This window comes from Agelaius phoeniceus, chromosome 12, assembly GCF_051311805.1.
Source record: "Agelaius phoeniceus isolate bAgePho1 chromosome 12, bAgePho1.hap1, whole genome shotgun sequence".
In the NCBI taxonomy this organism is placed as follows: Eukaryota; Metazoa; Chordata; class Aves; order Passeriformes; family Icteridae; genus Agelaius; species Agelaius phoeniceus.
Window position 1 is genome coordinate 13,621,031 of NC_135276.1, and position 17,243 is coordinate 13,638,273.

At 40.8% G+C, this 17,243-nt stretch overlaps 2 protein-coding genes across 6 annotated transcripts; one reads left to right on the forward strand and one right to left on the reverse strand.

Annotated features, from left to right (window-relative positions):
* Positions 1 to 2: 2 nt before the first annotated feature.
* On the reverse strand, positions 3 to 5,479 carry HSDL1 (hydroxysteroid dehydrogenase like 1). Of its 3 annotated transcripts, none has more exons than XM_054640800.2 (5): positions 5,344 to 5,479; positions 4,336 to 4,568; positions 3,261 to 3,706; positions 1,165 to 1,392; positions 3 to 286 (listed from the first exon to the last, which is right to left on the reverse strand). In XM_054640800.2, the coding sequence occupies exons 2-5, from the start codon at positions 4,553 to 4,555 to the stop codon at positions 185 to 187; spliced, it is 996 nt and encodes a 331-aa protein (XP_054496775.2). In that variant the 5' UTR covers positions 4,556 to 4,568; positions 5,344 to 5,479; the 3' UTR covers positions 3 to 184. The 3 variants fall into 3 exon arrangements, with proteins under 3 accessions (XP_054496775.2, XP_077041284.1, XP_077041283.1); XM_077185169.1 differs by lacking the exon at positions 5,344 to 5,479 and adding an exon at positions 4,889 to 4,908; XM_077185168.1 differs by lacking the exon at positions 5,344 to 5,479 and adding an exon at positions 4,732 to 4,864.
* A 101-nt stretch (positions 5,480 to 5,580) lies between these two features.
* Positions 5,581 to 17,222, forward strand: DNAAF1 (dynein axonemal assembly factor 1). Of its 3 annotated transcripts, none has more exons than XM_054640783.2 (12): positions 5,581 to 5,714; positions 6,826 to 6,961; positions 7,798 to 7,889; positions 8,732 to 8,953; positions 9,671 to 9,837; positions 10,091 to 10,212; positions 10,678 to 10,862; positions 11,336 to 11,596; positions 12,210 to 12,322; positions 15,005 to 15,073; positions 16,154 to 16,505; positions 16,792 to 17,222. In XM_054640783.2, exons 1-12 carry the CDS (start codon positions 5,585 to 5,587, stop codon positions 16,887 to 16,889), a joined length of 1,947 nt encoding a protein of 648 aa, XP_054496758.2. In that variant the 5' UTR covers positions 5,581 to 5,584; the 3' UTR covers positions 16,890 to 17,222. The 3 variants fall into 3 exon arrangements, with proteins under 3 accessions (XP_054496758.2, XP_077041279.1, XP_077041280.1); XM_077185164.1 differs by having other exon boundaries at positions 16,157 to 16,505; XM_077185165.1 differs by lacking the exon at positions 16,154 to 16,505.
* The last annotated feature ends 21 nt before the right edge of the window (positions 17,223 to 17,243 follow it).

Sequence of the window (17,243 nt, forward strand, 5' to 3'; positions counted from 1 at the left end):
CATAAAGGAAAGCAGCAGAGGAGCTATTTTAATACAAGGATACCGAGAGGATCCAGACTTCTGTTGTCTAGGTTACGTAGCTTGCTTAACAAGGTATGGATAAGTTACAGTAGGTCCTCCAAGGTCCATTAAACATTGTTGCAGCACTCTGATCAGAATTGTCTCGTGGGACATGGAGCCACTCCTATTTCCCTTTGGCTGCCAAACCTTGCTTGCGGAGAATTCTGCTCAAGTACAGAGCACCCCATGCCCACATCCACTCAGGCAGGCACTCGCCCAGCGTCCACTGTGGAGAGACACAGGGAGACAAGAAAACGGAAAAAAAATGACAGAAAGGGACAGACTAAGATACTTTCCATTAAAATAAACAGTTTCTCAAAACAGTACTAAAGCAAGGCAAAAAGTGCTTGAATATCATCAACTAAGCCTTAAATTCAGCCCCTTGAAGCACACATACTCAGCTGTTCCGGATGTTAGCACCCACAGCTGAGCAGTTCTGCAAATAAATACTGAATCCTGACTTGATTAAGTTCATGACAGCCATTCTGTCCACTTCCATTAATTGCCACATTTTGCCAGAATGCATCCTGTCCCTTTTACTCCTTTTGGACTAATCCCCACTTCTTCATTTCCATCTAGTCAACCCAATGCTATAGGAAGCCACTAGGTAAGATACATGAGATGACCAACATGCATAAAACTGCATGATAAAGTCTTCCCCAAAAATCAAAACCCTAACAAATGAAGGAAAATACAGGTTTTTTCCTGCTATTATTCCATCCTCCCTACCCACTCTTCCCCAAAGCACAAATATGCTCAATACGTTAAGACTGAAAAAAGCTATTTACAAAGACAGTGAAACACCTGCCCAGTCAGCAACACCCCAAGAGAAATGAGATACTCTGCTTTTCAGTAAAAACTTGTCACTTTCCCATTTCTGCTGCACATTTCAAAGGAGAATTGGATTCATTCTCTGATCTTAAAGTAAGCATGCCCAAGCATAAGTTTATAAAGCAGAACTAGTGAGAAAATAACAATGCCTTAAAGTCTACAATATATATGACACCTTTTCAGAATGAGCAGTTTTCATTCAGACTCCTAAGAAAGTAAACAGCTGGCTTACTTCTACTGACAAACATGAAATAGTTTAATGAATTCCATTACCTGTATTGCATGCTTCCAGTAACCAGTAGTCCTTATGGATAACCCAAGAGTAGGAACAGCATGACTTGCATATTCTTCAGCAGTAGGAAAAAAGATAGGTCTCTTTGATATAGTGCTGCTGAATGATGACATTTTGGTAGCAATAAAAAATGGTGTTAGACTCTGAACAAAAATTCCTTTAGAGGCATACTCATAATGTAGTGCTCTACTGAAATAGTCCAAGTAGCTCTAGAAAAACAAAAGCAGAAAGACACTTTTTTTTCCTTTTTTTTTTAAACAATGACATCTCATGGCAAAGTTTTATTAAAATTACAGAAAAGTTTTAACATATTTTATGCACCAGCTCTAATAAATATTATTAAATAGTATAAAATATGATTTTCTGAGCTATTTTCAACATTTCTCTGTGTTATTTGCTATAAACCTGCCACAGTACGGTAACTTGCAGGACAAAGTGACTGCTTATCACAATCTGACAATTTCTGCTTAAAAATAATACAAAAACATTTATTTCATCTAAAACAAACACCTTTTCTGGTCTGGGGGCATTGCAAGGATACTCTACAGACAGCTCTACCTACTACTGTCAGAAGAAAAACAAAATGAAGTCCCATTCTTTAATACATTTACAGGTGAATTTTGCATTCAACTGTCTTCTCCAGAAGCCAGGTTAGCTATTTTCTGGGATTCTCTTAAGCAAAAAGATTCATTAATGTGTATCTGCATTAGCTCCTTTAGCTCATTTTATTTTTACAGAACAAGAAAAGCACAAGGCTGATAACTGGGACTGCTGGAATCAGACTGAAAAATGAGCCTGGCTCAGTCTTATCAGGGCAGCAACACTGATGCCTTCCCTGCTGTGCCACACAGCCAGTTCTCCCTGAGAAAGAGCATTTTAGACTCAGCTTGTGAGCAGATATCTTGCTGCTTCCAACCAGCCTTGCAAAAGGTTTTCCCTACAGTTTGTTGGGAAAGCATCTTGTACAAATTCTCTTACAGCTGCTTTAGGAAAATTAAAGCAACCACTTCAAGCATTGTTCATTGTTAGTACACAAAGAGGCTTAGGATGTTACAGCAGCCTGTTCTCACTTCTGTGTTCTGAGGCCAGGCTTAAAGCTGGATTGCTGACCTAGCATTTGGATTAATTACCTCAGCTAAATCAAAAAACTTTGGTACATTTGTGATTCTTCTTTCTCATTCAAGCCTTTTAATTGTTTTAATTCAGAGTGCAGTTCTACAAACACTTGGCAAAATCAAAGGGGCAGATACTCTGCACAGAAACAGTAATTGTAAGCCAGTTTCCACACTGAAGGAAGTCTGCAAGGAGTTTTACACCTTGGGGTAGTAAGAGGTGGCTTTGCTCCAGGCCAAAGGAAATAAAAGAGCTATGTCAGGAGCAAAGCTACAACAGAGGGCAGCCACAGACAGCTGGGAGCAATAACCACTTGTGTTTAGACACTGGATCTAGGTGAGACCCTTCCACAATCCCAGCTGCTTTTGTGGATTCAGCAGCATGTCATGCAGGGTAAATCCACCATCACCATGAGCATTCATTCTTCCAGCATCACCCAGCTGCCCAGTCCTATTCATTACTGCTTGGATCTCTTCAGGAAGGACAATTATGGGGGAGCTCTTTTCACTTGTCCCCAAATATGCCACAACACTCCTTGGTATTACATGAAGCAGTGGCTTGATTTGGCCACGCTCTGTGTCACAGTGGTGTCTTGAGCATGAGTATAGCCCTTTTTGCTCCTAAACACTGGTATGCAAGACTTGAGGTATGTGCACAGTTCAGTTGGAGAGAGATTAAATTCTTGACCTTTTCAATAGGGCCCACAGAATTGCCTCTCTGCTTTGTGCATCTGAGAAAGGCAACATTTCTCCTAGGATGACTGTTATGCCACACTTCACACAAAATCCAAGAGCACTGACTTTGGTTCAAAGCCCAGCACTGGTGAGGATGAAGAGTTTCCTGCATAACACATGTATCATTCACCTCCAAAATTTAAACAAACCCCTAGAAACATTCAAGTATTTTGACATCCTTGCTGAATGTGTTTCCAGTGCATGCCATTTAACACTGCAGCCCAACTTACTTTAGAGGCTCCATAGACTGTAAGCATTGGTGTTGGCTGACAACAGGATGCTGAAGAAAGGTTCACAATTGCCCCTTTCTTCTTCTTTACCATGCCTGGCAGCACAATATGTGTCATCATGGTAGCAGAAGCAATATTTACATGGATCAAGTCCCATAGCATATCCTCAGACAGATTAGTAAAATAGTCTGGGTAGGCCTGAAATATTCCCACATTATTCACCAAAATCCCAATTTCTCTGTCTTTCAGAGCCTCCTCAATGGCTGGGTAAAGCTCACGCCCCTTGCTGAAATCAGCTACTATGAAATCTGTTTCCACTTTATAGGTTTCAGATATGCTCCTGGAGACAGCCTCCAGCTTCTCTTTGCTTCTGCTGACTAAGATGATGTTGACACCACGCTTTGCCAGCTCTTCAGCATAAGCCTTCCCAATACCATCTGTGCTACCTGCAAGAGAAAACAGAAATAGAACACACAAGTGAAAAACCGAGCAACAGCAGCCTTCTCTCTTGACAGTTCTTTCAATTATAGCTTTATTCCTTTTTCTGAGATCATGTGGCACTAAATATATTGAATTCAAAGACACAACAGTAAAGACAACACTGTCAACCATCTTCTGCAATTCCCCTCATAAAAGTTTTATATTTTCCATGACAACAAGAGAGAGCTCAAAGGAGAACCTTAATGAAAGGCAGGGATGTCAGAGGTAGAGGACTCAAACCTTGCTGAAGAACTAGGGCACTTATGAATACCCCACAGCAAAAAGAGGATCTTGTCTACATCTCTGTCTACACTGGCAGCTGATCAAGAGGTACCTTGCAAATTTGGGCAACAATTGCTGTGATTCTTTCCCAGCAGTCCATCAACACACTTAGCTTGCCCATCTCCTGAAGAATTAATTTATAAAGGCAATGAACAACAGCCACTGCTCAGGCAGATTGACCTGCAATCAGAGATAATACAGGCTCCAGCCTGCAATATAAAGCTCTCCCAGCGTCACAAGCCACCAAGTTTCACAGTACTGGCACAGTATGTTACATTGTTACATAAACACAAGGAAATTCACCATCTCTTACCCGTGACCACGGCCCACTTCCCGTACTTCTTGACCAGGTCAACCTCCCCACTCAGCCTTGGAATCACGTGCAGCCTGAGCGCACTGTAAGTGTTCAAGGTCAGAGACAAAACCTTTCTGACTGTGTACCAAGCTCCAACAATAGCCAGGGCTTCTACATAGAAACTGCAGGAGCGACTGATTTCTCTGTACAAGAGGGAGAATTGATCCACTGCAGCCATGGTGATCACAAGCCTGAAAAAAACCAAAAAGACACAGGCAATTAAAATTGCCTCCTGAGCCATGTAAACTTTTCAGACTGTTTGGATAATTTTGAGATACAGCATTTTGCAGTTTGAGCACTGTTTTGATGAAGAAAAACCACAAATCAGTGTGCTAAAATTTGGGTGTCACCTACCATCAACCTCAGTAGTTTAGGTACTGTTTATCCCTTTTCCTAGGGTTGAGCTATTAATCAATTATACTGCAACAACAATGATCAACGATTCTGTAAATAAAACAATTAAAGCAGAATCTGAACAAGTGAAAACCACTGTTGGAAGATGAAAAGTTACCTACAAGAGAAGCAAGGATAACCAGCACGCGAGAGCTGAGACACAAAGAAACAACAGGCTCTTTCAAGTACAAACAGCTACATGAGAGACAAAGCAGGCAAGGACAGCGCGTCAGTGCCCAGCGCAGTCAAAAGCACCGCATCTGTCCCTGTACCACGGCCCGGTGCAGCGCATCACGCTCACCGCGCTGGCTGCGCCTCACACTTTCACTAGTTAATACGTTTTTTAAACAAGCACAAATCCGTCCTCTCCTCGGCAGGACCCGCCGCGCCGCCCGGCGCCGCCACACCCCGCCCACCACTCGCCCAGGGCTCCGGGCGCGCCGTCTCCGCGCGGCCCCAGCGAGCTGGCCCGGCCCGAGGCCCCTCGCCCAGCCCCGGCCCGGAGCCCTCCCTGGCGCGGGCTGTCCCGGCCGGACCCACCCCCGGCGCGCCCCTGACCCGCCGGCGCCTCACCCGCGATGCCGGGCCCGGCCCGCCGCGCTGCCCGCGCCCGCCGCCGCCTGCGCCGCGCGGGGCCGCCGGGAGCGGCCGCGGGGCCTTGTGGGGCTGCGCGCGGCGTCGCCATGGCCACGGCTGAGGCGGCAGCCGGGGCTCGGGCTGCGCTCCGTCCCTCGCCTGCCGCCGACTAAAGCCTGCGGGCATTTTGTCTGGAAAAGACAGAGCGTAAATCGCACACCGGCTCGGGGGTGTTACAATGCAGGCGGCGCCCGCTGGAGACCCGGACAGCGGCCGCAGAGAGGAGCTCCCGGCGCCGGAGGCGCCGTTGAGCGAGCCCGGGGGCGGAGGTGCCCGCACGGAGCGTGAGGGCAGCGCTGTGAGCACAGGTGAGCCCCTCCGGCTCGCTCCCCAGCACACAGAGCCTGCACATCACGGCTGCTCATACTGATCTGGATGCCAATGCGAGTGTGTTCTTCCTGCCAGCAAAGTCACTGGAAATCCCGACATAACCGAGACATACTCAATTGCTGTCTTCCTATGGTCTTTTTTCTTTTCCCGACATTTCTTTACTTTCCTGTTTCCGGAGAAGTATTTCTTCCAGTGTTGCAATCACACAGCCAGCCTGAGCTCTAAATCACCAGTCCCAGGATGGGTCAGGGACCACAGCGGGTCGCTGGTCCGAGCTCCTTCTCAAGCAGGGCCATCCCAGAGCACAGGGCACAGGGTTGTGTCCGGACGGCTCCGGAACATCTCCAGTGAGGGACACTCACACCCCCGCTGGGCAAACAGCTCCAGTGCATGGTCACCTGCACGGTAAAGTTCTTCCCTATGTTCAGGTGAACTGCCTGAAGTATGGATTTCAGCCCATTGCCTCATGAGTTACTAAGTATGTCCGATTATTATGTTTTAATTACAGTCATATTTAAGTAAGGTGCTACAATCATCTTGTTTGTACTTTCTCTCTGAACTACAAGTGCACGTAGAAGGTTCAGGGCAAGTATCTAAAGAAACAAATACTGAAATTGGAATTAATCAAAGGCAGTGTAAAGACACCTTCCAAGGAGTGCAAAAGGGTAAATTTGTAGAATAGCTAGACTAATAATGCTTGGAATGACTGATACCATTGCTGAAGTCTCTTTACAGTAAACTCAAATTGGTGTTAATTAAATGTAATATATATTAAATGTCTAAGACCATCAGAACATTGGTGTCAGTACTTTATTGTGACTATACATTATAAAAATATTAAGAATAATGGGTACTATCCAGCTTTCTGATTAAAAAAAAATGCAGATTTCAATTACTACTATTTATTTTATGATGCTGTGTAAGAAAGTTAAGTCTCATTAAAAATCTCAGCAGAAATCTTGGTTAAAACACTCTTTTCTTGAAATTCATATTCAAATGCTCTTCAGTATTTCTCTGAAGTAATTGGCAACATGACACATTTTCCCCACCCTTGCTGTTAAATTGCAATTCATTTTCTTATTTAAAAAGCTGATGAAACTCAAGAGAAAGAAGTCAACTGTACGTCCAGAGCAGATCAAGAGAATGAACAAAAATCAGATATTGATCAGAAGTCTGGAACCAGCTCATCCAGTCAAAGCACAGTAGAAAAGAGAGGCTCTGTAAGGTAATACATTGTTTGTGGATGTGTTGGCATCATCAGGAGTTTTGCTATTCTGTGTGTTCATCTCAGTTCTGGAGAACAGTTTTGAATATGAACTTGAGAATAATGGATAAATCAGGTATTAGTGATATTTCCAGCATCTGGACAGATGTTTGGGGTTTATGGCCACTGTAGCAAACTACATTCTAATCACATGATGAAGTCATTTAATGGATCTGTAGAAAATTGTGCAAACTCCTGTGGAAGTCATGTGCCAGTAGATTTAACCATTTCTCTGCCTCAGTTCAGACAAAGCATTCTGTTAATTCCTAGTGGCATTCCCAGCCAACCAACAGCTCTATATCAAAACTTTCTTGAGTGCTATTTTGGAGTCAGCATTTCAATAAAATGTTGGGTTGATTACCATTGATTTTTCTAGTCTGAGAAAAATATTGCATTTTGGCTCTGCCACCAAAGGTCCTATACCAAAGCAGCAAGGAACAGGGGAAAGAATTGGAGAGGAAGCTAACATTGGAAGCAAAAGCTAACATAAAATCATGCTGCCCTTTTCCAAGAAGATGAACTCTCTAATTCCCTGCCCATTTTCCTATAAACCCTCTTTTTTTTAGCAGAAGGGCCTGGTAACTCACTTCAAAGGTAGAAATGAAAAGCCACACCAAAAAAAAACCTAGCACTTTTTTTTTGGGGGGGGGGGATATAATTTTGAAAGCTGTAGCTATTTGTCTTGCATGAAAGAATTGTTAATTGTGTTGCAATTAAATCTGTAAGGAAACCAAAGATCTCATAATGTGCACTGAAATACATTTTCTATTTTGCTTCTGCTTCCTGTACTATTTTAGGATGACAAAAAAGATTCTGCTAGACATCTGTAAGCAGCAGAAATTATACTGGACCCCATACTTAAATGATACACTGTACTTGCATTATAAAGGTAAGACGTGGACATGACTGCCTAGCTTGATCATTCCAAGTAGCATTTTAGCAGAGAATCTACTTCATGGCTCACTGAACTAAGGTATCTAGTAATTCTTCTAAATTAGAACACAATTTTATATAATACTGGATTTGGTAAACAAAATGAGTCAATATGAAGGTAGAAAACTAAACAGTACATCTAACTCGCTTTGTGGAGCCATCCAAAGGATCACTGGGAATCAAGGGACATAATTTTGGTTTCTTTTACTGAAACAGGAGCCTCTGAGAAATGTAAATTAAAATACTGGCCTGGGTTGCACTCCGAGGAAAATGTACATATTTTTTCTTAATTGTTTGTATAAAAAGCTTTTTCCAGCTTTTGGAACTTTTTTACTGCCAAGTGAAATTGGTCAAGAGGAAAATAAACAGTAAATACTTGCTGCATATTTGAAACACTGCTGAAAGAAAAAAAAAAATTGTTAGAATGAACATTACTCATCCTCTGGTGATCTCTGAGCAGGTTTTTGCATGATGCAGTTACCTGGCCCAAGTTAGCCTAAGAATTCTTCCATATAAATAGGATATGCTACCTTCTCCATTCAGCCTTGGTTTTGCTATGTATTGCTTAGCATCTAAAGGGCTGCTGAGATCCAGACCAGAATAGGTACCAACCTGGTTTTGCCCTTTATGGGCCATAAACAGTACCAGGGATTCAGTGGAAATACTGCAGTGACTTCAGTACCAGTGTACAGTCTCTCAGGCTGTTTCAGCAGCTCTGGTTTAATAGAATTTTCTTGTCCAAAGAGCTATTTTCAGCCAATGCCATTTCATTTTAAAACATCTTTTTTTGTTCTGCAGGATTTGACCGACTGGAGAATCTTGAAGAATATACAGGACTGAAATGTTTGTGGCTGCAATGCAATGGCTTAAGAAAAATTGAGAATTTGGAGGCTCAGACAGAGTTGCGTTCCCTCTACCTGCAACTCAATTTAATTGAGAAAATTGAAAACCTTGAACCCTTACAAAAGCTGGATTCCCTCAATATCAGTAACAATTACATCAGGACCATTGAGAATCTCTGTAAGAATTGTTGCTGCAAGGTTTTAGCCTCTGGCAATCCCATATTTCCTAAGCTCTGACTAAGCTTTTGTTAGTGGCACTAGTTTCAAAGGATTTTTAATTTGTGTTAGAATTTTGCACATCCATAGCAAAGCCCACAGGGCTTCTGTGGAGAAATAAAACTTATGTTGAGAAACAGAAAATACTACTACAGAAAAGCTACTTTCACATGGAGACCTAGGATAATTAAGTAGTTTTTCCTCCCTTCTTAATACCATCTCAGTACTTATCTATGTTGCAGACAAGCTGACAATCCAGTTTTCACCATTTACCTTACAGTTAAGATGTGCTTTGGCAGTTGCAGACACAATTACCAAATCTTTTATATCTGCTAAAAGATGGATTCTGTCTTCAGCTATTGTATTTCTGTACAATACTACTTGCATACATTTGAGAATTTTGAAACACAAGCTCTTGCTTTTGTGTAACTGTTTAGTTTGAAATGTGAATTTTAAAAAACTACCATCCTAAAACCAAGCACCTATTTTTCCCTGGGATGAAGAAAGCAGCTTTGGAGGCCTAGCCAAAAAGTCTATATAGCAGAATAAAATTTAGAAAAAAGCTCCAAATTCAATATAAACTATTAGCTTGACAATGCAGTTTTTTACTTGCTCATAAAGCCCTTTGTGAAGTGACAACTCTTACCTTTCCTTGCATTGTACTGTTCTTGTCTGGCAGCTTGTCTGAAAGTCCTGCAGACTCTGCAGATCGCTCACAATAAGTTACAGACAGTGGAAGACATCCAGCACTTGCAGGAATGCCCCAGTATTTCTGTTCTTGATCTTTCCCACAACAATCTGAGTGATCCAAGTATTGTAGCTATTCTGGAGACCATGCCCAATCTGGTACGTCAAAAATAGCTGAGGGTTTGTGTTTGTGTGTGGGTGAACCCCATCAAGTGGCTTTGTTGGGTAGTTCAGTGCACAGTAGGTATCAGTCTAAAAGAAACATTATTGAACATTGGTTTGTTTCTGGTAGATCATCTGTAACACCTTGGATGTTTTATTCATTTCTTGCTTTTGAAATGACAGAGGAAGTGCATATCCAGGCTGGGGTTTTGCTACTCAAGCTTAAAAATTGTTTCCCTTGTTTCTCTAGCATGTGCTGAATTTGATGGGAAATGAGGTGATAAGGAAAATTGCTAACTATAGAAAAACACTCACTGTTCGACTAAAACAGCTGACATATCTGGATGACAGACCAGTTTTCCCAAAGGACAGGTAAGAAACACAGCCATCTTTACACAGCTATAAGAATCAAGTGCTAACAATCACTCATCCATTTTTGATCAATACTGTCATGGAAGGAAGATTGACCAGTATAATTTATTAAAAGTGGATGACTTTGAGGAGAAGAGAATTGTACTACAGAGTTGTACATCTAACATACCTAGAAAAAAGGAGTGTATTTTTTCTCCTGATTTCAACAGAACCTGAGCAGGTGTCTGGAACAGCTGAGCCAATATCAGACTAATCTCTGGTGATGTAATCAGCAATCAGCATTTGGATATCTCTGTTTCTTTTGTGAGATAAATGTAAATCCCTGTTGCATAAGGGATTGTCACTGCTATCTGCTTTTTTCTCTTGCAGCTATTTTGTGCTGTTGCAAACTCTTTTAAACTTCTCTCTCATTGCAAAGGTGGGCTTTTATAGCTGTATTACAGTGAGCTTTTGTGTTTTCATTAGAGCCTGTGCAGAAGCCTGGGCTGTTGGAGGGCTTGAAGCTGAGAAAGCAGAAAGGGAAAAATGGGAAACCAGAGAGAGAAAAAAAATCCAAGATAGCATTGATGCGTTAGCAGCAATTAGGCAAAGAGCACAGGAAAAGAGGAAACAAAAGTGCATGGAAGGAGTTGCAACAGATACTCAAGAAGGTTTGTGCTTACTGTTTTGGAAGATGTCTGTGACCACTTCAATTTGAATGTGCAGAGGAGTCTTTATCTGATACATCTTTGGATTGACTACCAACTAAAATTTTTTTTTTCAAGTGGATTGCACAAAGGAGAGGGTAACCAGCACTTGTTGCTGATCCATCAAAATCCTCAAGGATGTATTTCAATATGTAGTTACTTGTGAGCCTTTTCAAAGTATTAGAAATACCAAACATTTATTATTTAAGCATTTCCTTTAGGTGATTTTTTTTTTTTGTGGGGAACTTCTATTTGCTGGGGAGATGAGATGGGAAAACAGCATTGCTGCAGTCTTGGGAGGACTACTCATCCATGGATAGCTGCTCAAAGTAGGAGCTTTTGATGCACATTCTAGCCCATTGTAGTAGTGTTTGGAAATTTAAAATGAGCAGTGGTAGATTAGCTCAGCAATTTTTATGAAATTATTTCTTCTGTAGGAGCATCTGCAAATTCAGAAGATGGTGATGGGAATTCTAACACATCAGAAACTTCAAATAGATCAGAAGAAGAAGCTCAAGAAAAGACTGAGAAATTTAAAAATGAGGGTTTTGATGCTTGTGATGAAGTGATAACACTTCTACCACATAGAGAAGATAGCAGAGATTTCACATCTGGAAATATGCCTGATGAAGTCATTCAAGAGGATGCACATGAACCAGACTCTTACAAATGTGCAAATTTCAAGCAGGAGGCAGATGGTAATGTACACAGTGCAGAGCCAAAGCAAACTGAGCATGCAGAGATGATGAGCCAGCCTCTCTGTGGAGCACTGCCTCTGCTGTGGCTCAAGCCAACTAACTCATACATAAAAACATTCCATTGGATTTCCACAGTGACTAGGTGAAATCAAGTAATACTGGGTAAAATATTCTTTAAATACAATAAATAGTAAATTTCTGAAGGCTTAACCTGCAACTACTGCAACTTAAAGGTGGAACTTAAAGGTGGAATTCCACTTCTCAAACATGCCAGATTTAGTGACAGGCCAGGAGAGTTTACAGACTTCCCTTGTTCCCACACAAACTGGGCAATCTGTCTGCCAACAGAAGCTGGTCATCACTCTAGAGGTGGTTTTGTACCTTCACACATGGAGAAATGCTTTTATAGATTTCTGCAACACATTACTGCAAAATGCAAATATTAATTAATACAAAGAAGAGAGGCCCAGAATATAAAAGAAAAAGAAAGCTTTGGATTGAGCTGTGAATTCTGCAGTGGTAGTCAGGCCCAGCAGTCTGGTTCTGCAGTGCTTGCAATGTAGACATTTTTTATTCAGTTAGTTCTCTGCAACTGATACTGATTATTCTGCAGATCTACCAGGACAGGAGGCAGCTAGTGACCAGGCTGAGCTTCCTGAGAAGGAGGAGGAATATGCTGAAATTGAACAGTTCAAACTGGAGACACTGGCAGCCCTTTCTCTTGATGTATGTATTGGATTCAGACTTGGAGAAGTTCACGTGTGTGCATTGTCTTCTCCAAGTTAATTCTTGTAACATTCTGGCTAATAAAACTGTATGGGCAGGTTTTTAAGAAAGGTCTACTGTTAGGAAAAATAAAAAGGAAGAAAGAAAGAAAGAAAGAAAGAATAACCCAAAAAGTAAAGCTGCAGGGGTATTCTCTCCAGTGGAGCATTTATGAAGAATGCTTCCAAAGTTTATTTTGTCCTTAAATTGTTTATCCTATAAATCCTTTTGCCCTGTAAATCACCTAAAGTTGACCTTCTATCTTTGTGATTTCTCTGGAGAAACTAATGAGGGCTCTCATTTAAAAACAGAAATTACAGTTAAAAGAATCTTGTAGACACATTTGTCCTCTAAATCAAAACTCAAATGAAATATGCAGTTGAAAATGTGAACTATTTCAGAAGAACCATAGGGAAGAAATAGCAGCCCCATCATTGTAAATGTTACCCAGCAGTATTAGATACTATAAATTAATTCTCAAAATAGAACTCTGATGTCTGTTTCTAGGAAGAGCAGAATGTACATTATTCAGATATATAATAAGTGATTTACAATTGTAGTATGGTCTTCTATTATCTAAAATGTCTATCTGATGCAACATTTAAATATGTTTACCACATTTAACCATGAGGAGGACATAGATACCACTGAAAAATACAACCTCACTTCAAAGAAGAATTGTTCAACATGTCCTAATTAGGACACTGCTGATAAACTGACAGTGTCAGACTGTGATACAATCAGCAATAAAAGCTTCTGAGCTTCTGACTTCCCAGAGCACTTCATACACTCTGTGATACCCTATACTGCCACTGTTAACTACTGGCAGAAAAGCCTCATATCTCAGCCATGCTCTTAATTTCCCAGGCAAAAATTCCATGTTATTGTAGGGCTCTGCCCACTGCTTCACTAGAGGGTGTGCTGCTGCCTCCTTCTGCTTAGCTGTTTTTAATCATAGGTTTAAAACAGGCAGTGGAGAGAAGGGGCAGCAATTAAAGTATGCACAATATTATTATTAAAACTAAAAGATCTTACAGTGTCTGAAGTAAATATGTAGTGACACTGTAGATGCCCACAATGTGAAGATCTCCTTGATTCAGTGTTTGTTTTTCCCTTGGTGCTCTATGGCACCATAGGAAGACCCTGTGCACAAACTTCAAGGCACTATAAAAGTAACTCTTAAGCACACATCTGTGGGGGTTTAGAGATGTAAAAAGTGGGACTGTTTTAATTCTACAGAAGGAAAACCAAACCCAAATCACACACTAATACACATTTCAGTGTTCTATGCTACTTGCTGTCCAACATTTAGTAATAGAAAGAGCCTCTCCCAAGAGCCTCCAGTACTTACCCTAGTGCAGATATTCCAAAGAACCTCAGTGCTGACATTGCAGGGAATGGCTGGGGAGATGCCAAAGGTGAGAGGCTCTGGAGCAGCACCATTGTCCTTGTTCATACCCTGAGTCTCCACATGGTCTCAGAGGGAATATAAGGGAGCAGAGTGGAGGAGGATCTGCAGTGGGTGGTTGTGACATCCCTGTGTCAAGCAGAAACAAGCTCCTGTTGCTGCACCTGCCTTGGCTGTGTGGGAATCACATTCCCACATACCTTGACTGGGTTAACTTGTAGTTGATCTGCAAATGCACCTGATGACTGAAACAAGACTAAGAGCTATTTCTTCTCCCTATTGACATCAAACTCCATTAGTCTCAGATCTTAATTTGTACATTTTAATGCAATTTTTATAAAACTATGTGACTTCAGGACATGCTGCACTAGCTGTAACCATATCAGGAAGGAGAAATTTCCTTTCTTGATTTTAATTGTGTAATAATCTTCACTATACAAGACAGTACAGATGTTCCTGATACAACCATGCTAAGTAGCCTGCTACATTAAGTCATTAAATGCTAAAAATATCTAAAAACAAAAGGAAATTCTTGTCCCAGTATTCACCTACAGTTAAAAAATGGCAAAAAGGTATTAGTTTCTACCTGTGATTTTGCATTCCCACCTTCTGTGTTTCCTTTCATGTCAGCAAATGATAGTTGTCTGAGATAATATTTTCTTGTGGAAAGCTGAAATTATCAGACCTGTCTGAGGAAAAACAGTTCTCAGCAAGTTTGCAGTTCTGTGTCTTAATTATGAGGCATTCACAGTAAAACATTGGTTTATTAGGTGGATTTAGGTCAACAGAGTTTACTCAATGTGTGGTTTCAGGAAGACTACAGGTGTGGATTTGGCACTTACCCATAGAGATGGGTTGCAATTGGGATTAAGTCTATTGAATAGACAGGAAACAGCTAAGAATAAACCATGTTTGCTTTTAAAATCCTGGTAATGCCTTACTCTTTATCCTGTTCTCTTTCATAATCACACAGCATAGTAGAAAACAGCATTCAGTCTGACATTAGGGCTATTGCTTTCCCATTTGCTATTTCTGGAGAGAGATGAATTTTCCCTTTCCCACAGGTGCTTAACAGCAAACTGTGCCTGTGAGGGGATGGAGGGGGGTCCTGCTGGCTGGGGCCTCACTCCCTGATGAGCACTGCTTTGGAGGAGTTGTCCAATGAGCCAGAGATGTCATTTTCCATGGGTTACAGTAGCTCTTCCCACTGATTATTGATCTGTGATTGTTTTCAGGAACTGCCTGATTTAGAAGATGTAGTTGTAAGTGAGTTTCCCCCAGAAGATGAAATCTTTGTTCAAAAGGTAACATTTTCATTAATTTCCGTAATGAAACTTCCCTAAACACATTTACAAAGGTTTTGCAAAATGAGGATAATCCAAGTTGTGAAATGCTGGTTTGGGAGATGCAATCACTTATAAATTTACAAACAAAAAGGGATGGTTTCATCAGTTCATATCTACATGTAAACCTTTCTTTGTTTAAATCTGACCTTTTTATATTCTTGTCTAGCAAAAATAGAATAAAAACTTGTGATCAGTAATGCAACAGTTACATAAGTTTAATTTCTTACTAGGATGTAGTGTTATACTAAAGATTATACTGTACCATTATTAATATGGTGCAAATTGCCTGCTGCTGAATAAAATCTGACTTTTCAACTGAAATCACAGAGAAATTAAAATTCCTCCTCTCTACTGCAGGCCAGTCCTTGTCCACCTTAGAGTTAATTTTGCTTTGCTCAAACTATTGTTTTAGGCACAAGCTTAAAAGGAAGAGAAAAAAGAAGACAAAGTTTAAAAGCACAGCTTTGATTTTCATGCTGATCATAGAATCACACTGGAGACAGAGGCTGGTACAGGACATGCTCTTACAAGTCTTTCCAAGATAATGCCAACTGTTCCTGCAGCCATCATAAGACATGGAATTGATTTGCTCCTTTGGTCACAGACTCATAACAGGGTTACAAAATGTTTTGGCTAACAAAGCCTTCAATTAAAAGAAGGCAAGGAAAGAGGATTAGGCAAGGAGGATGTGTTGGCAGCTGTCCTGCTCCAAAGGCTGCTCAGTTCTCCACTGAAGCAGATGAAGATTTTGGTCAGGTTCCTCTGTTTGTAGTAAAATATTAGAACAGAGCCCACACACTGCTCTTTTTGTGAACTGTTAATTGGTTTATGGTCAGTTCATTGGTGATGCCTGAGAAATTGCTAATCTAAGATTCATTCACAAAGCAGCAGAGTTTATATATTAAGCATATATTCCATATATTTTAAGAGAACAGCACATTAAAGCTGATAACTGTTACATGGATCCAGGAGATATTTACCCTTTATTTGGCATTTATATATAAGAATAATTTTTCAATTACATTTCTACCTTTACAGCAGGACTATCACCCAAAGATTGAAATAATTTCTGAAGTGACAAATGACAGCAATTCTGCATTAGAGGAAAACAATAAAAGCATGATTGAGAATTCAGTAGAAGAAGTTCCAACAGCAATTTTTTCAAATGTATGTCAGAACCATAAAGAGCATGAAAAGGAGCACTTAAGACCCCTTCTCAAAAGCTTATTTACAGAGCCTGATAATTCAGAAGGATACCTGGAGATCAAAGATCAAGAGGTAGCCCCTTTGAAACCCTTGATACAAGAGGTGATCACTGAGCCCAAGGATCATCTGCTGCTGTCACCAGTCTGTCACCAACCAGATGACCCCAGCTCCTGGGAAGAGGATGGTAAGATTACAGTGACATTATTAATCACAGAGAAAACAGGGTTTGGCACAGACACACTAAGAATCTGTTCAGCTCCTGTTGAAGGCTGTTATTTACAATCACCTCTCTCTTTTATTTGTGTGGGAATCCTAATAAATTAGGAATTAAAATGTTTTCTTTTTTTACAGAGAATTTCTTATTGATTTTCATTTTAATGGTTTTTAAAAATTGAGGTCTATATTTCTTTCTTCAGTACTGAAGACCATGAGTGAGTTTAATTTGCCCTTTGCTTTTGTGCTTTTAACAGGGAATGGCAGTGATAGAGAAGCACAGGGCCTGGCTGAGGGGGAAGGATGTCCTCATAAAGCACAAGCTGACAAGGATGATGAGAGTGGAGTGGATTAATCACTTTGGAAAAACCAGACCAAATCTGGAGCACAGTGTGGAAATATTCCCAAAGTATGGAGGCTGGCAATGGGACCCCTTTCTAAAGCTGATCTAACACTGTGATATCAAAACTCACTGCCCTTGGCTCCAGCTCCTCAGGGCAGCTGCCTGGTCACTGCTTTGAAAATTACTGGTTTGAGGTTATATTCCAGTCTTGTGTTAGCTGTGCCTTTGCATCCTTCTAGAAATGCCTTAGTTACATGTTTATATGTCAGAGTTTCATTACAGATGTAGTTTCAAGCATAATTGAGTGTGTCATTTGACTAAATAAAAATTCTATTTGTAACCACATGTATTTTCACTTGGTGTTTT